Genomic DNA, 23653 nt, shown 5'->3' on the forward strand with positions numbered 1-23653 from the left:
GGGAGTTAAGCCACTTTTCTTCACCACTTTGTCTTGCTGGCAGCAAAACTATATTAGTTGGGCCGGTTTTACTGCAGTGTTCACTTTCTAAGCTTGGGCAGAAGTGAGACATCCTCTTTTTATTTTTTTATTGTTCTTTGGCAGAAAACCTCCACTCATCACATGCCTCCCATTTACACCCTCCTTCCCTCCCTCACATAGCAGTTCTACTTCTACTTTACTCCTTTCTCCCCTTTCTTTGGCCCTTTATCATCCCCTCATCTTCTCCGTCCATATTCTTCCTTTTCTCTCTCCTCCCACTTTTCCTCAATCCCTGCTGTTCCCCCTTCCTTCCTTCCTTCCTTCCTTCCTTCCTTCCTTCCTTCCTTCCTTCCTTCCTTCCTTCCTTCCTTCCTTCCTTCCTTCCTTCCTTCCTTCCTTCCTTCCTTCCTTCCTTCCTTCCTTCCTTCCTTCCTTCCTTCCTTCCTTCCTTCCTTCCTTCCTTCCTTCCCTCCTTCCTTCCTTCCTTCCTTCCTTCCAATCCTTTCCCATCTCCTTTTCTCTTTCTTTTCCTTCCTCCTCTCTGTTTCCTCTCCTCCTACCTCCCCCTCCCCCCCCGTCCCTCCTGCCTCCCGTCCATGCGGCTGCTCCTTCGCTTTTGTTCATCCATCACATTTGCCAACAAAGAGACGAAAATGCTTAAGGGAATCCAAGTCACTACTGTAGCTCATTATAAAGAACTGCATTCTGGGAAAACTAAAGTGTCATCTCAGTATAGAAAATGAGCTTTAATGTGTGATTTTTGTGAGAGAGGAGCTGGGATGCTGCGATATTGTAACATATAATGCTGCTAAACCAGCTTAATGCCAGACTGTCATGCTCATTATTATGGTCTCTGATCTCTGGGTATTTGTTAATGAGCTGATAATGCTCTTACAGATCTCTGAGACTTTGATGTACAGGTATGACAACAGCTTTTGAAAAGGAGAGAGTTTTTACATCTAAAGCCCCGGCGGTGCATGAGTTTGAATGAAAAGTTCACTTCTTATCACATTCATATACTGACATATCAGATCTGTTTGAGACAGATGTTTTCTCTCAGTCTGTGATGCATTTTTAACCACTCTGCAATATTCTGTCTCTTTATCATCCTTAATATCCAGCTTGGGTTTATTGTTTGTGAAGGCCCTTTTTGGGAGATGAAAGTCCTTTTTTTTTTTTTTCCAAGCCATGCTCGGGGGTTTATGTGAAAACATCAAACGCACTTCAATTATTTTATTTCCCCCATACTGTAGAATTTATTAGCATATTCATCCTGTGTTCACTATTCATATGTAGGATATTATGAAGGCTGTATGATCATAATTCACGGTCACTCTGTTCCTGCACTGACGCTGAGTTGCTTGCAGCTTTAACTGTTAAACAAAATGAACACTGACTGAATCAAAAAAGATAAACTTGTGTGCATGTTTAAACCAAGGAAGGCGTTTACCTCATATAATTGCCAGTATTTAGCCAGTGTGTATCATGAAGTTGGGAAGGGATACGGCCATGATGCTCGATATTCTTCCACAAGAGAATAGTGGGGATTCAGACTGAAAACAGCACAGGGGGCTGAGTTAGTGTAGCCAACTCTGACCGACTATTGATCACAGCTTCAGTTTTTGATGCGATTTTAGACTGGAAACCCTGTTGGCATGACGGTTTGTTCAGCCACTATGAAGGGCCGACCGATCATCGACCTGTGGGGGTGGCTAAGTGTGATGAAGCTGAGCGTTTCTTTCTAAATGTGGTTACAACAATAGTGACAGTGTACAACTAGATGAAACGATACGAGAAGTTGTAGCAACACAATTAATGCATTTGAAGCTGGAGTAAGAACAATGCCTAAAAGTTTTGTAGGTTTTGCATGTCTTTTTTTTGTCATTGCCTGATATCTTTTCAGCTTAGTTTAATTTAGTATATTTTTCTTCTATTGTCCCCAGCATGAGGATGGTGCATTTTGTCCCTCCATTACTTACTCTAAAAGAGCATTAGAAATGACCTGAATGACCAGGAGGAATAATTACATCAAGTTAAACCTTTTTCATTGTGCGTGGGTTGGCTGATGCTTCAATACAGACTTGAACGACTGTGAACCTATCGTTAAAAGGAAAAGTTAACCCTTAGATTGTGTCGTGAAGGTTTGCTGCAATCCATGATTTCATTTTTGATGCATACATTTTCGTTGTTTTTTCTGTCTTTACCTGTTTTGTCGACTTTGACTTCAGTTCACGATTTTACCGGATCGACTTTCAGCAGCTCTTTAGAAAATGAGGGCCTCTGCTTTATGTACTGTACATTGTGAGATCTCAGCCACAGTGTAACAACAACATGAGTGTTTTTCTGGTAAAGTAAAAGTGAGAGAAAGCTATGAACAATGCTGTGGTGTACTTTGCCTCGCTGTAAAAAAAAAAAAAAAAACACTGAATGGGGAGTTTTGTTTCTGTCAAACAACAAGCTGTGGCTGCATCTGCGGCTGGAACTCAAGTAGAAACTCACTTTCCTTTGTCTGATGATATGAATCTCTCCTTTTGTGATTGCTGAGTTTTGTTGCAAATTAGTGAGTCTAGAAAGAAACTGTTCTGTTGACATCTTGAAACAGCTGGAAAGTGAACTTATGTCATCAAAACTAAAGACCGAAAGTAATTGTATAAACCCAAACAGGAAGAGGGTAGAAATGAAAAATGTGTTTTCCTCGACGTATGCTGTATTTGTTTATAATTTATTGTATAGACTAAAGCTGAAGAGATTTTGGCAGCATATTTATGAAATAGGTTTTTAAATTAATTAATTAAAAATCAAAGCAGTCGAGCTCATAGAAGCTTGATTTTAACCACATAAAGCAACAGATCTTACATTCTCCCACAATACACTTTGGTAGCATCATTCATTAGTCCCTGTCTGTCTGTTAAATGTCTGTCTTTCAAACTCAGATGACCGGATTTTCCCACCATTTCTTCTCAAACTTTGCAGTCTGCAAACAAGCACAACTATTTTTCCAAACTGTGGAAAGCTCCAATTTAATTGCATCCTTTAGTTCTCACAGACTATGTAATGCTCTCTGCAATGTTCTGTAAACTAAGTATGATTGCCCCTTTAACCTCTTTCTTCGAGGCCCCCTGGTGTGTCGACGCTGGCATCTGCATTTGGTTTACACATGAAACAAGTTTGCTCATTAACCGAAAACTGTATCGTACAAACAAAGGTCACAAAATAATTGGCAGCTAATGAGAGACAAAAATATGAATGTTCATAGGCCCGACTGCCGTTTAGCAATTAAAGTGTTGTCCAATATTCCTCTTATTTTTATTACATGTGAGCGCACTGTTGTGTACGTACTGTATACAGTTCACAACTTAGTTCTTCTCCATAAAAACCTGAGATGTGTTAACCTTGTGTTTCCAAACCCAAATTTGTTCACTGAATATATGGGTCTGGCTATGCTCCCTTAATGATGGTTTCCAGTCGCATCCCAATGATTGTAGGCCTCAGGTTAATGCAGAACGTGTTGAAGCACCATTTAACCAAACAGTATTGACCACCATTAGTGCATGTTGTGTACTGAAACTGTATTACCGCTACCATTGTTGGTCGCACTTATCCACCCCAAACATACCCGTTCTTGAGGGCCAATATCTAATTAATGATGGGATTATTTTCAGATGGATCACCATCCGTGGACAAAGCAATCTGAATATATCAGCATTGGCTCTGCAAACAATATGCATATTTCATTATATTTGAACAGTTTAACATTTAATTAATCAATTAAATGGAAATACAATCAGGGTTTTCTTCACTCTGTACATGAAGGTTAGATCAAATGAATGGGATGTTGGTTAAAGTAATGTTAGTATTAGTTAATATTAGTCTGTTCTGTTCTGTTCTGAGGAATGTTTTCCAGCAGAGACTAGTGCTCAGCTAACTCTAAATACCTCTCAGACAGCATTGAGGCAGATGATGCTGAACCTGTTACTGGCCTCTCGCCTTCTGTAGTTAAATGGAAAAATGCAGCACTACGTTTTAATTGGCTCAACACAGCCCCAGGGAAATTGGAGAGGCTCATCAATTGTAAGGATATATTATGAAGCTTGATCCGGGCGCTTCTCGTTTGCTTTTTCTCCCACAGCATCAGCAGCGCGAAGAAGAGTATTAAGTACAAGGTGATGTGGGCCCTAATTCAGTGACACAGATTTCTGCTCTCTGTCCAAGAGTTGAGCATTGTGTGAGAGCAGGATGGGGTCCAGTGAGTGACAGAGTGGAAAATGTGAAGAATGGCTCAGCGCCACATCGTTGGTGAGGATCCAGGAGAGACGGTGGAAAGCTGGCGTCAGCAGCAGATGAGATGAGCGAGTCGAGGAGTTGACTCTGCCGGTGTTGTTCTCAGGGAAAGGAGAAGTAGGAAGGTTCACACATGGGCAAACGTACCTCCTGGTCTTTCCTCTCTCAGCCCGAGGGACAGCTGCCATGACAACAAAAGCTTTCCTTTGTGTTTCTGTAGCAACAAAGCTTGAGTCATGCATGTTTCAGCAGATGTTCAAGTATTACCTGTGGTAACGCATCAGGCCATACCTCACTGACAGTTTCCATTCAAGGTGTTTTTTTTATCATACTTTCCTGGATGACCACAGCACAGAGGTATGATGTAACCCCAGTGACAGATTTAGATGAGAGTTGGTGCTCACTGTGTGGAGCTGCAACCAGGTAGAAGTGAATTCGGTCCCTCAGTGTCACAGCAGAGTTCTACATCGAGGTTAAATTACATCTTCGGGCCACACTGCGTCTCTTGTTATATATTGTGTTTGGAGTAATTGCACAGGTCTAATATAAGCATGCAGTAAAATGAACCACAAAGCATCATTTTGCCAATCTGCTACCTTCCCCTGTCTTTGAGGGCAGTCAAGGATGTTGCAAATTAATGATGCATGTCCTTCCATTTAAAAGAGTGATTCAGACAGGCCTTTCCTAATTTCCAGAGGAAAACAAAGCTATTAAGGATGGAGACTGGCACGGCCTCGTGTTGAACAGACTGTGGGGAGTTTTCCCCCCCAAGCTAAGATGTGAGAGGGCAACCGAGCTCACCCTGAACCCACCTGGCCCTGTGTGACAGCAGGGTCAGAGTCCCACAGCGAGGCCCGATGTGGCAATACATCACACAGCTACAGCTCGCCCGAGGGGAACCACGCTGGTGTCGGGAAAGGACAGCTGCAGGACATCATGGGAGGGAGATAAGGGATGAGAAGGAAGGGTAGGAAAGATGGCTGCCAAAGGCATCCAGGGTCAGACAGGAAGTGGCCACTCTCGCTTGGTTTCCTTTTAGGAAGAGAATGACGGGTCACGGGGAGAACATCAACAACTCAGTCCTGGCTTTTTGGCAGAAGCCTGTATCGTATATACAGCAGTAAATTAGGGCAGAAAAGGAGGCAGGGAGCTGAAATTCAGGTTGTATGTTTTCAATAAAACTTCCCACATGAGGCCCTGGGACTCCTGTGTTGTTGTGCCCTCTGGTCTTTCCTCCCACAGTCCCTGATCAACAACCTGTGCAGTCCCTGCAGAGGAATGCAAATATTAAAAAAAAAAAAAGTATTTCTGATTTTTTAGATCTTGGCTCTTACTTTTGTAGTTGTGGTTATCGTCCATCAGTTAACTATACCCGCTTTATCCTGGACGGGGTTGCGTGGTGGCTGGAGCCTCTCCCAGCTAACTTTGGGCTAAAGCAGGTCGCTTGTTTGTCATTTATATAAGTAACAATAGTGTTGTACTTAAAAACTATCGAGATGTGGATATGCAGTCTCTAAAAAGAAGTCAGAACATTAGAGCAAAAAACAATTAGTTAATCATACCATTTTAGCCAAACATAGTCAGAAGATAAAGCAAGCAGTAGAAAATAGCATTAAAACTTTCAAGAACACCCATCAAAGTTGACAAACTGACTTAAAGGAATGGTTATTAGCGATTATTCACGTTTTTGGCCAGAGATAAAATCATTGGCCCTCATTCACTAATATGTGCTTAGAAATGTTCTTACTTTGCACACAAAGTGAGTGTGCACGCAAAATCAACGTGGGATTCGTGACATTTGGTCAATGCATTAGTCAATTAACGGTTTTCAATATTGTTGTTTACTAAATCATTTTTTAAAGAGTGCAGTTTGTTTTAATATGCTAAAAGTGTTTGCATTTTCTAAGACAGCCAAGTAGTCATCATTTGTTCACACACATGGTCTAAAGCTATCCTGAATTTGTTTGTACTCTGCGAACAAATTTAGGATGACTAGGAGAAAATATTGATGAATCCCAGATTTGCGCGTCAAATATTCGTATGCACAGTTTAAGCATAGATTTGTGCGTACACACTGTTAGTGAATGAGACCCACTGCTTCCACTCTCTTATCCATCTGTTCACTCAGGCCCAGGAGACAGTTAGTTTAACTTATGGAGGCAAGCACAAACTGTTAGTTCGGCTCTTCCCCAGCTTATATAGATGCAGTTTGTTTTCTTCGTATGCAAACAGAAACGTAAAAGTAATGATCTATGACTTTAAGGGGAGGTTAAATGCTGTAACTACTTCTTCGCAAACAACATCCAGGTGCTAGAAAGTCACTTTATCCATAGAATAACACTAGCTACAGCACATAACCTCCAATAAACACACAACTTACCTGCAGCAAACCTTCAGGACAGATTCAGCTTTGTTAAAGGACCTCTCTGTATTTATTTCTGTGGAAAATCGGACACTTAGCTCTGTGACTTGAATGCGATGGTTAACATGAGAGTCACAAACTGTGGTTAAAGTCTGTGAACACTGAGCAATGCTTGGTCTTCACCTCATTTTAATTACACTCAAGAAATCAGACTGCCAAACACAGAATCCCTCAGAGCCCACTGAACTGTTTATAGAAAATCTTTCAGATGAGCACATTTCATGCATCTGGCTCCATCTGAGCTCTCATGAACTAACAGGACTAATAGGCCTTCAAATAGAGATATTGTTAATCTTTTCCTCACCAAAGTTGAAATGTTTAAATTGATGCCTGGGAATAAAACATCTCCATATGTTCAAATATTTATGAAGCTTGTGTTAAACGTACCGCTGAGTAAGACTGTGTGAAGCTGTGACGCTATTGATCGTAGCCAGAAACACGCAGCGATGCAGAAAGTGTTGAACATAATGCATCCCCGAGGAGCCACCGAGATGAAGAGTTCAGATGTGTGGCTCACCGTCACAGAGCCTTCCACTGCTTCGCCGAACATACACAGAAGGTCAGCGAGCAAGTTATTGGTTTTTTTTTAAATTATTATATTAAGAGAAAATAGAAGAACTCAAGCCCGCAAGCTGTGAGCAGGCACGGATGCAACTGGCTGAGAAAGTTGTGCATGGCTGACTGACTGAAAGCGTGAGAGACACAGACAGCTGGCTCACTGAGCAGTCATCTGACTGTGTGTGTGTGTGTGTGTGTGTGTGTGTGTGTGTGTGTGTGTGTGTGTGTGTGTGTGTGTGTGTGTGTGTGTGTGTGTGTGTGTGTGTGTGTGTGTGTGCGCGTGTGTGTGTGTGCGTGCGTGCGCGCGCGCGAAGTTCTCGGCAGCTCCAAATGAAATTAGCCGTCAAGCTGAGTCCTTTAGCAACAGTCTGCAGCAGCGACTCAAGGTCAGACTTGCTGATTCTGCTGATGCATTCTATTCTCTGGAGCCGGCACCAAGCTGCCGGATCAGGGGTTACCGCTGCCCACCAACCCCCCTACTCATTTCAACTCTTATTCATCCTCTGCACACACTCCCGTCGCTCCATTGTCACCCTGGTCCTCCCTGGCACGGAAGTGTGCATTTACCCGTTAAATTAGGTGGGGAAGGAGAGGGTGACGCCTTCTGCAATAGTGCCTGGATACCCTTGCTGACATGCGGCGGGGAGATGGATAGGCTAAGGTGTCCTGATTTCCCATGTGACTACAGTAATTGTGTTATAATGGAGGTGGGAGCTGAGTGGCCAGCAGCAGAGGGACAGAGGTACAAAGCTCCCAGCTCCATGTCCCTCTCCTTCCTGTCATCATACAAAACAGAGTGCAGACTGAGACAGCAGGGCATTGTGGGTAGGATGTCTGTGTTTCTGACATCCTACCCACAATGAATAGTGTAAACTCAGCAGAGAAATTACCCAACTTTTCTTTGTCCTACGTGTAATGGAATATATCAGTGTCAGTCTGTATTGTTTATGTTTATCTATAATGTTGCATGAATAGGGCTGCATCTGCAGCCATTACTGATTAGTTTGCTGATTATTATCTCAAATTATTGTTTTGATTGGGGATGGAAAGTCGAGGAAAATGTTTAGATTATTCTTTTATGTAAAGAATCTGACATATAAATGCGATTTATTTCAAATGTTTTTTTTTATCCAACCATCTTAAGACACTCAGAAAAAAACCCACATATAACAAAGAAAAGTAAAACAAAATTCTGCATTTTTGCTTGTAAAAACAGAAAGAAAATCAATTGCCTCTTACATTTGTTGTCAATTTCATTGTCATCATTTGGTTTCCAGCCATTTTAATCTTTGACCCCTCAAAATAAAGTGGTCATCATAGGTTACATAGGGTGAGATTTTCCCTTCTCAGATCTTTTTTTTTTTTTTTTTTAATCATTTTTAAGTGAAAATTGGCACATATATATACTATATATTATATTTTTCTGCTCTTCTATCTTGTAAGTCAGGCCTCGGAGAAAAGCAAACATTTTTTTGATTTAATTCAGGTATATTTCATTATTATAAGTTTCTCCCTACAAAATACAAAAAGACTGAAATATGATTGAACCATCTTTTTTTTAGATTTTAATGAAAGACCAGAGTCATAAATGACCTGAAGCACCTGTCATCATTCTGCATATTTAAAAAATGACATGTTATCCTTCAGAGCTACAGTCTGAACCGTCTGCACTGATGCAGCAACTAAATCAAGTATCCAGTTTAATAAGTGTCAGCGCAAGTACTGTACAAAAAAATAACTAATTTGATTAATCAAATTTGAATATACCCCCATAGAAGCCATTCAAATAATCATTGATCAACTAATTGTTTTGAATCTAGACATAAATATTACCCCGCATCTGTGTTTCGTATTTATCAAAGTTTAAGTATCTCTTTAATCGAAGCCGGCCCACAACAACCTGATAGATCCACCACGTTTGCTACCGAGGTCTCCAAAGACAAACATGTTATTACCTTTTTTTGTTGTTGAGCATGCATGTGTGATTATGAATAACCAGAAGGAAAACTTAATTCATAAGCCATTAAGTGTTATGAATTGCAATTTCTGTGACCCTCTCAGTCGCTCTCTAAGGTCACTCTGAATGCGGCGCACAGAGCCAGCTCAGTTCTCCCCCTTTCTGGCAGCTATAATTGAGTCTAATAGCTGTAGCATAGACATAGGGAACCTCTTTGACACCTAGACCAAATTTTCTAATGAAACGATCAAATAGGCATCATCCAGCACCGGCGTATCAAAGCCGCCGGCAGCTGGCAGCATGTCACAGGTCTACAAGCAGAAGAGACGCAGTGATGAATAGAGGAGACTTTTGCCAGCTGCTGAAGAGGAGACGGTGGCTGATTGCGTCTGTAATGGAGTATGACGATGACGCCCGTGTCTGTGTGTGTTTTGTGTGTGTTGGTTGTATAAAAAACACTTTCCATTTTTAAATTGTAGTTGCTTTTCAGGCAAAAGTGCCACCACGTACGATTCTTGTTCCAGACTCTCAGTTGCGTGTCGCATGGGCTGAGTCTATGTCTTGTTGGTCAATATTTCACGTTGCTGTGTCGTTTTAGGACATTATGATGAGCATTTCTCAATGTTTTCTACTTTTTACTTCAATTTACCAAACAATTAATTGAGAAAATAATTTGTAGTAATACTGTACATTGTATTAGAGCTATCATAGCGTTTGTCTGGTACCGTTTAAAATGTCAGGACTAAATTTTCTTTGTCCAAAAAAGAAGACTATTTCTTTTGCATACTTATACATCTGACACGTCTGTATCTCAGTTTTGTTTTTTGTGGTAGTCTGTGGCAGTTGGCCTCAATCTCACAAATAAGTAGTTTACCTTTTAAGAAGGCTCAATAGTCCTCCAAACCATCTGGGCATTGTAGTCTTTCGTAACCATGAATCAAATAGGAGTCAAAAATATATTTGTCAAGGACCCATTTTCAACTGCGGATTAATACAGATGTAGGGCTCCAGTGAGTATGTGCAACCATATGGCTCAGTTATGTATTTTTAACTGTTTCTGGGCAACAATGTATTTATGGCGCAGAGGCATGCACTGTGAGACTTCAGGTGTTTTTTACAGGGTTTGTTGACAATAAGAAAAGTGCAGAATATCATCAGCTTTATCTTTTTCTCCACCTGTAATTTCATTAAGAAATGCTGATCTGTACATTACGGTTGTGCAGCAGAGGAAAAGAAGTACAACGAAAACATAATTACAACAAAATAATCTGCAGACAATAATCAGTACGTGTGTTTCCATTCAGGAACACAAAAAACAAGTATTTTTTTTAAATACAAAGATAAGTTCAATTTTAGTTACAGACAACATGCAAAATAGTTCAACTAAATGCATTTCAAGTGGACAGAGTGAAAAGGGCCACACGTAATTTATACTATTGCTCTCCAGTAAAAATGCTCTGTATACTTGCACTTTGTCAGTTTGTAACTGGAAGGAAGTAAGGCGATTTGTCAAAGCTCCTCTCGCTAAGTTTGACACCGCAGCCCCGGCAGGAGTGGTTCAACCCTTTCAGGAATCCCCTGTGGAGCTGTGGATGTCGTCAGTCTGCCGCCTGCTTATTTTTCATGCTTCTATTGGGACTGAACACGTGCAGACCGGTGCCCACTTCTTCTCCCACTTGTTTGGTTACATTTGACTCTCTGCGAGATAAGAACTAGATTAAACTGCTGGAGCTGCGAGCAGCATCCGGGCGAGAGGGCGGCGGCGGAGAGCGTGGCTGAAAAACCTCCACTGTGTAGTCTGCTCTATCTCTGCGAACTCGAGTGTCAACCACCGAAGGCCCTTTGCTTGTCTGCCTCCATCTTCACATTGTTTTGACTTTGTCTGCTCATCAAACCGTCCTTTTCTCTCCCGCTAAATCAAAAACGGGATAACTTACAGGTACATGACAAATGAAAGCACACGAGGGAAACAAAAATGAACGAAAGAAAGGCAAATATTTGAGCAGTTACAATAATGGTAACTGCTTATTAAGATATCCTTTTCTGTGTTTGTTTCCACCGACGGCCGACTCGTTCATGTCCTCGCTAACTAAGGAGTTGTGCAGTGTTACTGACACGTGTGGAAGTAATAATATAACTCTGTAGTTCTTAAACTCGATTTCTTAATATAATGGTATATAACTTGTTTATAAAGATAATAATGCCTTAATAGCAGTTAAATCATTTGCTTATGCTATATCTATTAGTCATAAACTATTATTAAGAAGAGTTTCAGGGTTGCCAGGTTGTGAAAACTCCCCTAGACAGACCTTTTGACCTCCTTTCTCTGGAGATAATTGTTTGTTAACGGCTTATTAACGCTTATTCGGCAGCTCTACTAGTGAGTCATTAACATATATTACTGCACACCTAATTTATGAGAGTGAAAAACCTGTGAGCATTTACTCAAAGATTGTTACCTTTTTAAACTGCGTAACCAAGTAGAAACGCCAAACACCTGCCAACTTATTGAAAATACTGGATTTTTTTCAAAAGCTGGCAACCTGGCAGCCCTAAAAGGTTGTTCTTAATTATGGCCTATAACTGCGACACAAAGCATTAATAATTGATGAATTAATTTTCATCTCCATCCTATTATTACAGTATGCTAAACGTACGTGGGCCCTAACAGATTTTATTTATACGAATTGTAAATACCTGCTGGTGGAGAGCTCCTGAGCGTCTCCTGAGCATTTCCTGGGTGTCTCCTTCGCGTCTCCTGGGCGTCTCCTTCGCATCTCCTGGGCGTCTCCTTCGCGTCTCCTTCGCGTCTCCTGGGCGTCTCCTTGGCGTCTCCTTGGCGTCTCCTGGGCGTCTCCTTCGTGTCTCCTTCGCGTCTCCTTCGTGTCTCCTGGGCATCTCCTTCGCGTCTTATAATGGAGGTGGGAGCTGAGTGGCCAGCAGCAGAGGGACAGAGGTACAAAGCTCCCAGCTCCATGTCCCTCTCCTTCCTGTCATCATACAAAACAGAGTGCAGACTGAGACAGCAGGGCATTGTGGGTAGGATGTCTGTGTTTCTGAAAGGCCATGCATGCAGTTTAATACACAGTGGAAGATTCTTGGAAGGAAGGATTTTACTAGCATTTGCAGCCCAGCTTGTTATTCCCTCGGGCAGATATTGAAGGGTTACAACTCATCTCCATCCGATGGTCAAGTTGCTACCTCAACACTTGTTAACTCGCTTGATGAGCTTGAAACTGAGGAAACATTAAAACTGCATCGTGCCTCCGGTTAATGTCACCAGCCATTTATCTGCTGATATTTTTTATTTCTATTAATCATTTACATAGTTATTCAACTGTTGATTACAATGACATATTTCCATCAAAAGCTAACAAAGTTTTAATGTCACGAATGCTGAAAAGCAAGCAATGTTCTGCATTTGTAAAACCCTAGCCAGAGAATATCTACAATTTCTCTTTAAATTAGCCCAATTTCATTCATTAACTGTGGTCAAAATTAATTAATTAAAACAAATTGAAGGGTCACCACTGATTTTACGCATGAAATTCACTACTCATCATGCAGAGTAATTCTCCTGCGAGAAGCATGACTCAAGTTACCCGTATGACATCATCAGGGTTATTTTGACTTTACAATTTTCTTTCCTGAACATACAGGAACTCATACGAGTGTTTGAAATAAATAAACCTGATGCTGTCATCAGGTTTGTGAGACATGGGTTTGAGACGTCTTGCTTTGGAGGTGTGATGTTAGAAAAATACTATTCACTTGCATCATGGGAAATGTAATGCATAATGGGATGTATAATGTTTAATCTGTCTCATAAATCCCCTGAGTTCAGTTGCAGCATACTAAATTGCTGGATTATACTTGCAAAGACTGAAACATCTTACCAGCTTTCATGATGACAGCTCAACCTCATGTTCCTTCTCTCCTCTCTTTTTTACTTTTAGGCACCATGAGACCCGTGCAGAGGAACTTCTATGAGCCGTCGTCCGCCCCGGGGAAAGGCGTGGTATGGGAGTGGGAGAACGACAACGGCTCATGGACGCCGTACGACATGGATATCTGTGTGACCATCCAGAACGCCTACGAGAAGCAGCACCCCTGGCTGGACCTGACCTCCCTGGGTTACTGCTACGTCATCGACTTCAATAGCATGTCTCAAACCAACAGGCAGAGCCAGCGCAAGCGACGCCTGCGGCGACGCATGGACCTGGCCTACCCGCTCACCATGGGCTCCATCCCCAAGTCGCAGTCTTGGCCGGTGGGCGCCAGCTCCGGCCAGCCCTGCTCCTGTCAGCAGTGCATCCTGGTCAACAGCACGAGAGCTGCCTCGAATGCTATTCTGGCCTCTCAGCGGCGGAAGCTCTACGGAGGGACGGCGGGGAACCCAGGCGCTACAGGAACCCTCACTGTAGTGCGGCAGAGCAACACCTTTGCTGGGACCTCCCTCTGGTCTCCAACCTCCGGCTCCTCCGGCACCAACAACAATAACATGAGTGTGGGAGGTGGGCAAGCCAAAGCTGAACAGGTGCAGTTGCCACTGTCCACTGCCAACTTCCCCTGTTCCCCCGTGATGCCATCTCTTTCATCCACCCATGGCCACCACGCTCTAGCCATCAACGGACAGAACAACCTGAACCGGCCTGGCACCCAGCGCATTTCCATGGGGACTGCCAGAGGAGCCATCCCACCAGGGTAATGATGTTTACAGACACAATCATGCATTCCCATTATTCTCGAATTCAGATTTTCTGGTGTCTGCAGTCGCCTTTTATTTGTTATAATGCTCAGATCCAGTTTAATTTTCAGTTCCACTGAGGCTGTCTGCTTCACAAAGTTTCACCCTGAATGTGTCTCGTGTGCTGTACTCAATTTCTGTCTTTCTTTACCCCCGTTCCTCCTGCTGATTTATGACTACTCTCGTTAACATGCTGATCAATGGATCTGCAGAAAAAGTCCAGCTGATTCTCCTTCGCCTGAATATACTGAGGAAAAAGCCTCTTCTTCCAAATGTGTGTCTGTCATGGTTACTGCTCCATAATGAGCTTATGTTGGCCCCAATAGGCGTGAAATACTGCAGCTCTTCTGGATCATTCTGTTGCTTCTGCTTTGAACTAATTTGTTATTACACTACGCTGTGGTTGTTGTCTCACCAGATGTGAAACAGTCTGACATTGTATGTATGTGAGTGTGTTTAATAGAATCTTTGTTTCATGATGCACGGTCAGACATATGAAGTGGGCTCTGGTGTAGCTGTGGAAATCTATTTACCATAGAGGCAGAGCTCCACTGGGGAAGAATGAATAATGGATCAAGGAAAAATGGGAGCTTCAGCAGAGCGCTGTGACCTCAGAGTGATTCAGAGAAAGGAACCAAGGAAAAGAAGTGTTAGCGTTGTAACCGATACTTCAGCCCCTATCCTGCTTTCTTTTACTAAAATAAACCCTCTCCTGATCTAATTTGATTCCATTTTGTTCTCGTCGCTCATGGGGAGAGACACACTTCCTGCATGTTTGAATAATACTGTCCTTCACCCGGGCACAAATGCTTTCTCTCTGTGGCCTAATTTAGTGTCATTAAAATGTACAGGGGCTTCCGCTCGCCATAGCACAGCATACACCAAGTGGGTGGGAAATGATGCATCTTTGTGCAAAATTATGAGCGATAGAGAAAGCCAGCACAGGGTGACCTACTCTGATAGTCTGTATTTGAAGAATTCAGTGAAAGCACAGGTGCGCAAAGTTGTGGACGAAATGTGACTCTTTCAGCTCGCAGCGCAGAAGACTTCTGTGGAGACAGAGAGAGCTAGAGCGAGAGAGAGAGAGGAAGAGACAGGCGAGGTGGAGTGCAGCGGTTCCCAGGCGAGTGGCTCGACGTACAGGATGAGTGTGGTTAACATACACACAGCAGGACATGAGAGCTTGCAAACACACACACAAACTGAAATGTGAACTCCCTCGCACATTCCCACAAGCAACAGATAACAGTGAACCCACACAGAATGTAAAACATCAGATCTGTTTTTCACACACCCACGCCCTAATATAACTGCTGATGGGTGCAAGGAAAGTATTTGGCACAGTTTACTTTGCTGCTTTACATATATAAACAACCATGCTGTATCTGATGACAGGTTTATAACTGCTGGCATCATGTAAAAATACCTCAAATAATCTTGCATAGGATTGATTTCTTCTTTACATAAGCCAGCACAGCTCGGTTTATGTTTTTGTGACCTGTGTATCATTGATGATGAAGGCTGCAGTTCACATATTGATCTTTTTATTGTCTCAAGAAACCGCTGGTTGTGTGCTGTGAAGCTGCTGGTGATGGGGGAGGGGGAGGAAGGAGGGGGTGGCATTGCTACATGCATCTATCTTACATGCACAAATATTAGAAGTGGCACCATCTGCTGGTTTGTGTCAACACATCAGTTTATCTTATTACTGGGCAGCCCACATATCACCACCCGTGCAGTGTAGTAGCACCAGGTGCAGACTGCTATGGATCAGATAGACTATTCACACTGGTGCATGTGCTAAAAGCAGGGCTGCAACTAAAGATGATTTTCGTAAAACAGTTTATTTTTCTGATTATTGTCTTTGTTAAGTGGTTGAATTGTTTGGTCCATGGACTGGCAAAATATGGCCAAAACAATGTTCAGTATAAAGGGACATAAACCTGAGAAAAGATCAAGACAGTGATTGACATTTATTTTTATTGAAAAATAACCGAAAACAATTATCAAAATCGTTCAATGAAATAAGATTGACAGTTGATCCAATTGTTTCAAACAATCCACCCATTGCTTCGTGAATTGATGTTGTTCTGGCATTTTGGCAGTCGCCATCTTGGTTTTTTTGGAGCCAGAAGTAACCATATTTGGACGAGCTGGGGAGAATTTAACTCATAGTTGTGACTGAGGACCTGCCCGCCTAACTAAAGCAACTACCTGACTACACCCCAGGCATGTCAATCAAACCAGGGACACCTCCAAACATACCTCTCTTTGAGGCCTTATATCTGATTTATAAGAGAATAATTTTTTAGAAGGACCACCAGACCACCAAAGGAGTGAATTTAACTAATGAGACCATTATGAATTGTGGAAATTTTTTTTACTGACTTTGTATTTTAATAAGAGAAGTAGATACTTTTTTAATGGGGGTCATAGTTATTTTGGCGACAGCCTCTACAGGCCCTTCGTGGTATTGCACTTTAAAGCACTTTGGCTTCAGTTTTTAGCCACAGAAACTACACCTATTTTATATTCAGTCTATGGCTTCAAATGCAAGTATAAAACTATTTATGCATTTATTGATCTTTTTTTTTTAAACAGAATATATTTGCAGATATACTAATATTTTTAAGTGTGTAGTAATGAGTGGTATTTGTCAGCAGTTTTCCTACAAAGACATATTTTTCATTCTTTTAATTATGTTTTATTTTATTTTTTGTCCATTATCTTTGTATACACCAGTCTCCTTTTATAGGTGACCACAGTAGTTGACAAATACATAAAGAAAAACTTAAATCTGCTTTAAAATTGTAGTAGTAATAGTTAATGTACTGCTTGTTAAATGGGAATTAAAACAAGGCACTGTTTAACTAGAAAAAGGTGCCATATAATAAAACCAATACAGGTGTGTGTGAATGTTCTCAAGTATTTTATCCTTAGCTCCAGCTTTTAATCAGTCTCTCAATATGAGATTTAATGTTATGATTTGATTACATGGAGACATGAGAAACAATAATATTGATGTCTGTTTAAAAGATAAAGAGACATTTTTGTGTTGAAATGAACAGAGAAAGAATTTCAGAAGTTTTTTCTCAGGTCTCTTTTGTCTTTGAAACTACTCCTCTTGTGCACTTTCTCTATGCACACCAGTGTTTCATAGAACTCCGGCCTGCTCTACAAATCTCTAGACAGAATTACTGCGTAGTATCGCTTTCTGTTCTCTGGCAGGTCAAAAAAAGTTCAGTCATATTCATATGGAACAAAAAGCATGTGTTCACGCCTCTGTCGGCTGTGTCTACCAGCTCCTCGTGTTGAGAACGCCTGTCTTGGTTTTGACTGGAGGGCTGTTAGTGTGCCGAGTGCAGAGATCATCATCCCTCAGTGGGCTGCTTCGCTGCTCCGCTCTGGTGCGCCCCATACAATAAAAATTAATATTGAAACAAATGTATAAATCATGGGAGCTCATGTGGACCACACTGCTGCCATTTGGACATTTTTGGTGTCTTTATTGCTTATTTTCAGGGCATTTCAGGTTATTCTGAATTCCCCCACCCCCATCCCCGTTGTAGCAGGGAGGAGGGGCTAGCCTCTGCCTCCTGCTACTCACATCAATATGCAATTAAGCACTCCTGGAGTTCTCTTCATCCGACCACCCTCGCACTGTCATTACAGCGCATAATAAACAGATGAGGAGATGTTAGTCCTCCGTCAGCACTTTCTCTATCAGGCTTAATGTGGTGTCTCTATTTGGGGAATCATGTCCTATTAAGTCCTCAAGGCAGGCTGAGGATTCCCTGAGGATGATAGTGAGACAGCAGCCCTCATGCTCTGACCTGCCAGGGGCCGTTATTAATGTGGTGTTAATGGATTAGGGGCTGGGTTTATTGCTTAATTGCAGTGTTTTTCGGTCAGAAATCACAGCATTAGACAATTGAATAGAAATTCCCTTGCAGCATTTTCCACACTATCTTCTTTCACGGGTTTTGGTGTAACCATGCTCAACCTTTTTTGATTTCTTCATGCAGAGAAGATGAAGAGAAGGGGGCAAAGAAGAACACGGGTCAGGAGGGAGAGAAAAAAATTGAGTTGGCAGCACGAAAGAAATACAGAGGTGACAAGGTTCAGTGTGGTTCGCTGAAATGTGCCTCATCAAAACTGGAGTGCTAGAACAGTAGTGTCACGGTGGAGAGGTGCGAGGTCTGCACTTGTTTACACTGATGATGAGGTATAAATGCTTTCGAGATCTGAGCACAAGCAAAGACAGCTTATTGTTTAGTATCATTGATTTGTTTTTACCATGGAAATGCCAGTTAAGCAAGGACAAAAGATTGTTGTGGGTTTTAACAGGAGTGATAGGTGTCTGGGTGAGAGAACGGGCAAAGGGGAAGAGTGAAAGAGTGAAAACCCTGGAAGTCATCCAGTGTGAGGGACTGTCAGCACCGTGTGAGGAGCTGGTGGCATGTGTCTTTAACCCCAGAGCTCAAGGCGTAGCTGAGACAGACGGGGTCACTTTCTGCAGAGGTGCACATTTCTTTAAAAAAAAAACACAAAAAAAACCTAGTCAAGAGAACAGAGAACAGAAGGAGATGGAAGGTGGCAGATGCACTCTGGCTACAGGTTGACTGGCTGGATGAAGGCACAGCCTCTGTTTCAGCAGTGCATTCATGGGTAATCACAAACTTCATATAGAAATAATTAGACAGGAATGGGAATAGGAAATTGTTTGCAAGATGTGCATCTATCTTTCTTTGTATAAATGAAACCGTAAACACAGTGGAGACAAGTGTGTAGGCTTGTTTCTCTCCGTTTAGCAGATAAGGATAATCAGTAGCTGCTGCTGGTTGTTTTTTTGGCGTTGCAGATGTTATATCACCGCATTTATTATGCTATACGCGCTCCAGCTCGTAGTGAGATCTTTGCTTGAATTGGAAAGCAATAAAGATGAAAGGCATTGCTAATTAATGTTATGTTACAGATCCGTGACTGATCCTCTGTACTGTGCGCGTATAGTTTGTGCAAAATGTGCTGACAGCACACAACGAGATTGTGCTGAAAGCTCTTGTGGTGTGTTAGCCCATTTCTTCTAATGAAAATTATTTGTTTGATCACAGCACTCTCTGGGAACAACCTAAATTATACATGCACTCACAAAGGGAAGCATCTAGTTCATAATGGGTTTTGATTTGATTCAGGCCTGAGTGCATGTTTCGATAAAGGAGACTCTCAAATGGTTTGGTTTGTTTTTTGAGTATCAAAATCTGCTTTAAGTAAAAGTAGATCAAGTCTTTTATTTAATATATTTATTCTCTATTAAGATTTTCCTCTGCCGACTTTATTTAGCCAGCCCTTGATTCAAACTGGTACTTGTATTGAGTGAAGGCCAGCTGTGTGCCCTGAAGTATCGACTGCTTGGTTTTTGTTACAAGCAGCAGACTGCTGGAGGTCAGCTCACCCATTAATTCCTCCGCTGCAGCTCAAGGTGTGAAATCATTCGCTGTAGCCTTTGCTTGAAGAAAAAAAAAATCAAACCTGTCATGGTTTCACACTCCTGAGTTTGACGTTCTAACATGGGGCGCCTATCAGAGCTGCACATCTCTGTACTTTGATTTTGACTCGCATCAGTCCGACACACAACAGGAGTCAGCTGATCCTGCTTTCTGGTCCACTGGTGTGAGACACAGTGTATCTGGGTCTCTACCAGAGATGCAATAGGACGCATCAGCTTCAACCAGGCCTCGTGTCTCTTTTTGTTATTGCACTCAGCTTTTTGAAGGGCTTCCCCTGGCACAGGAACAGAGGCTCTCACAAATATCAAAGCGGTCTGTTGATGCGGATTTGTGCAGCGCCTGGGAGCTGTAGGGCCAAAGACCTCAGTCGCTTCATGGTTCAACAGCAAAGAGATTCAAAAGTATATGTGCAGCAGTGTGTGTGTGTCTGAGGTCGATAAACTGAGGCTTTAAGTAGTGATTTGGGGAGAGCAGAGCAGTGAGCATCTCGAGTATTTTGACTCATTCTTGAACAAATATATAATGAAAGATATCAACTTCAGTGGTTAAACTCTAGTTTAATTTCTAGCACGTGTACTACATGCTTATAAGATTCTGCTTTAATAGGCTTCAGATAGAAAAGTTGCATCAGAATATGCGTCCATAAAACATGTCTTGGACTGCCTCCTTAAGAAGCTCATGCCATTATTAACTTGACCACTAGAGTTTTTTCACGAGCACATTCCTGTCATGCACACATTTTGGGATTCATGTTGGCTGGTGTTACATTGGATCAGCGAGAGGGATGCTCTGACTGATTTTGTTGTCATGTTCTGGGGGGGTTAGGATTAGTATTAGGTTTAGTTACATGGCCAGCGACGACTTGATTGACAGCTAAACAACCAATAACAGCAGCGTAGACTGTGCATCCTTCCGGCTGATTCGATCTAGCACCAACCATTTACATACTGTATGCTAGTACAAGCCAGTGAGTGGCATGATACATATTACTATTGTAGCTGTAAAGAGAAATACCAAAAGTTTGATTATGCTGCGAGGTAACGCTCAACGGCAGTCCAGCCCAAAGACACTGACAATAATTGTTGGAATGCAGCACATTTTCAGAACGATTGAATGAAAAAAATCACAATAATTCCACACTTTCAACAGGAAATGACCGGGTGTAAATGGAGCCTTTCTATCATGAAGTTGAGATTTAACTTTATGTTCTGGGGTCATCCAGCTGCTTCACATCCACAACACATCCGGTGGGATTGTTGCGCGGAGTCTTACTTTTAACCCGAGAAAAGGACACTTGTTCCTGAGTTCTGCTGTGCTGTGGGATACCGGCTGGGTTGAGGCTCTGGTCTTCTGAAGAAGAGACTCACAGACTTGTATGCTCATATTAATGCTCCGAGTGCTTTTGTCCGCTCTGCTCCGCAGATCTTGAAGAGTACGCAAGTCAACTGTCTTTGTCGTCTGTGTTTGCCACGAACTCAAACCTCTCCAAATGTCATCCTGAATCAGGCTCTGCTGCAGTGCTTTGTACATGAGTCAAGCTGTCTCATCCTATCGCAGTTGTCTCTGTGGTCAAGCACATATGACATTTTAACTTGAATGTTTTTCATGGCATGCAGAGCAGAACTTTCTGCTGCTCTCAGGTTTTTCCGTGGTGGCGTAATAACCAGTAATAGCCTATTTTATTATTACCAGACTTTTTATATACATTATGTGCTTCATTTCCTTTATTACTACTTTGTTTCACTGTTTATTTATTCTCTCTTTTAGCGTTCCTGCTCTCCCAGTGAAGAACCTGACCGGCTCTGGACCACTGCACCCAGCACTAGCAGGTTAGACCACATCTGCAGCTAAAAATAAGCTTTTTTTTGTTACAAGTGCTTGTGTCAAAATGATATGTCTACACTTTTTATTTTTTATTTTATTTTTTACCTTGAAGGAAATTCACCCTTTCCACTCTTCTGTGTGTGTATGTGTGTGTGTCCGCGACATATGCATCAGGTATGACAGGTATCCTGATGTGCGCTGCAGGTCTGCCGGTTTGCCTGACTCGAGCCCCGAAGCCTATTCTGCACCCACCACCCATCAACAAGAGCGACATGAAGCCCGTGCCGGGGATCAACGGCATGCGTCGCAAAACAAAGAAGAAGCACCTGAGGAGAGGTGAGACGGAGGGAACGAAGAGGAGAAAATAAAATTAAAAAAACCTAATCAAATGCCATCATTGTATATTTTGTATAATGCTTTAGTGAATAAATGGAAAATGAACTGAGGAGAGAACAGATCAGTCAGCAGACTGTCTTTGTCCGGCCAAGCAAGATGTTTCCATATGAGCTGTCAGTGAGTCTGTTGTTTAGCATGCAAACAAAACCATCAAATAAACTGTTGAAGGACCCATAATTGTTCTTTAAATGTCTCCCATTTTAGCTGCATAAGGGTTGCAACAACTCCAACCTCACCCAAGTTTACTGACGTTAAAAGAATTACTGTCTTCCTGTAATTCTGATTTCTTTTTCAGATTCCCGAGTAAATATACTGAAACTGTGATTAACAGTTTGAAAGATGTAACTGTTCATGTGGATTGACCGAGGCTGTTGTATGGAAAGTAATTGACGAGGGTCCGCCGTTTCGAGCTGGTTTGAGAGGAGATCTGGTGTTCAGTTGGACGGCTCTGTGCTTGAATAAGTGCCTTTTGATGCAGGCTGTGGAAACCACTGGTTTCCCAAGGGAGTCTTTGTCCTAATTGATCAGAGAGGCTGTTGGGTTTCCATCCCTGTACCTTACATGTCCTCTCAGTCAGCCCTTTAAAGCTTATCTGTACTGTACATACAGATGAAGTTGTGTGGAGATGATGTGGTCACACTTTATTTTTCACTTCCTATACTCTTCTCTAATTTCATTGGAAGGAACACATATATGCCTGTAAATTCATAGGAGGGTAGTACTTATATGGAACATGGAAACAGTGTTCAGTTGATCAACTTGCAATTCCAGTTCATTGGTAGTGTAGCATAGTGTCCAAAGATAAACAAATAATAAATGTGTTTTTTTAGAGGGTTTAAATGGAGCTGTTCCCTCCTCTGAAAATCAACAACCTCTAATAAACTCAACAAAGCTAAGTCATCTCCAACAAGACCAGGAGGCTAGAGTCGCGCTTATGACTGTTGCGTGAGGCGGTCATAAAGCGATCACAAAAGATATCTAAAATTCATCCTCTATGGATTATAATCTGTAGCAAAATTCATGGCAATAGTTGAAATCTTTCGATTAAAAACCATAAATTCAGAGGATCACCAAATGTTCATTTCAGTCTAGATACAGTCGGTTGACCCACAAGCACATCAACATTGCCATCTAAAAAAGATACAACTCTCTATCTGTTTCTGCCCTTCTCTATAGTTCATTCCAAATCACATATTGTTTTCAGGAATATTTTTTTTTTTAAAGTGATTATAAATTATGGACCTTTTTTTTTTTAATAGTACTGTAGATTAAGAAATAAGGAGCGGTAGATGGCAACCTGTGTGTGCAGCCTACAGACAGCATAAACTCAGACATACTGGAGGTCTGTAAGAGGAATAGAGATGTGTTTTTTTTCTTATGCAGGGAGATTTGGGTTTATTCTGCTCTGGTCTCTGCTCAGAAAATGGTCAAGAGAGGCTTTGCGATCTGGCTAATGAAGCCATCAACTGGTAGCAGTGTAAAATACATAATTCTGTCTCTTCAGTCTTTCTCCTCCTTGTTTCTGGTTCCTCTCCTCACTACACTGTGCCCCCTCTGCCTTGCTATATTAGCGTTTTCTTTCTCTCTGCCTCTGTTCACTTGCTGTCCCTCAAATGAACAAACAAAGGCTCCGGGGGAAACGAGGTTGCCTGTAAGCGTATTAGGGGTGTAAGCTGTGGGTGTGCTCTCAACCATGCGAGCCTGGTTGCGCTCGGGGATTATCGGAGAGTGTGAGGATGGCTGGTTGCTATGTGCCAGTTTGAAGGTGACCTCCTCTTCAACATCACAGACATGTATACCATACAATAACTCACTCTCTTTTATCTGAAACTAAAAAGGCACCCGGGCCAGAGTGATGAAAGTTTGCCATCGATCAAGGTTTAGCTGTTACTCTCTCATGTTCAAATGACAATCAGAGGCCATGCAGAGGTCCATCTTGT

At 42.0% G+C, this 23653-nt stretch overlaps 1 protein-coding gene across 2 annotated transcripts in view; it reads left to right on the top strand.

Moving 5' to 3' along the window:
• The window catches only part of dtx1 (deltex 1, E3 ubiquitin ligase), a 46469-nt gene that overhangs the window by 14325 nt on the left and 8491 nt on the right, over positions 1–23653 (top strand). Inside the window, exons 3-5 of one of the 2 annotated variants that reach the window (XM_069699693.1) lie at positions 13196–13943; positions 21261–21322; positions 21522–21653. In XM_069699693.1, coding sequence (XP_069555794.1) covers positions 13196–13943; positions 21261–21322; positions 21522–21653 — 942 coding nt within the window. Of the gene's footprint in view, positions 1–13195; positions 13944–21260; positions 21323–21491; positions 21654–23653 lie in introns of both variants that reach the window. The other variant, XM_069699692.1, reaches the window with a different exon arrangement.

The sequence above is a fragment of the Brachyistius frenatus genome, unplaced genomic scaffold (genome assembly GCF_029030835.1).
Source record: "Brachyistius frenatus isolate BFR_SWC_R1_liver_20210118 unplaced genomic scaffold, ASM2903083v1 Contig_31, whole genome shotgun sequence".
NCBI lineage: Eukaryota > Metazoa > Chordata > Actinopteri > Embiotocidae > Brachyistius > Brachyistius frenatus.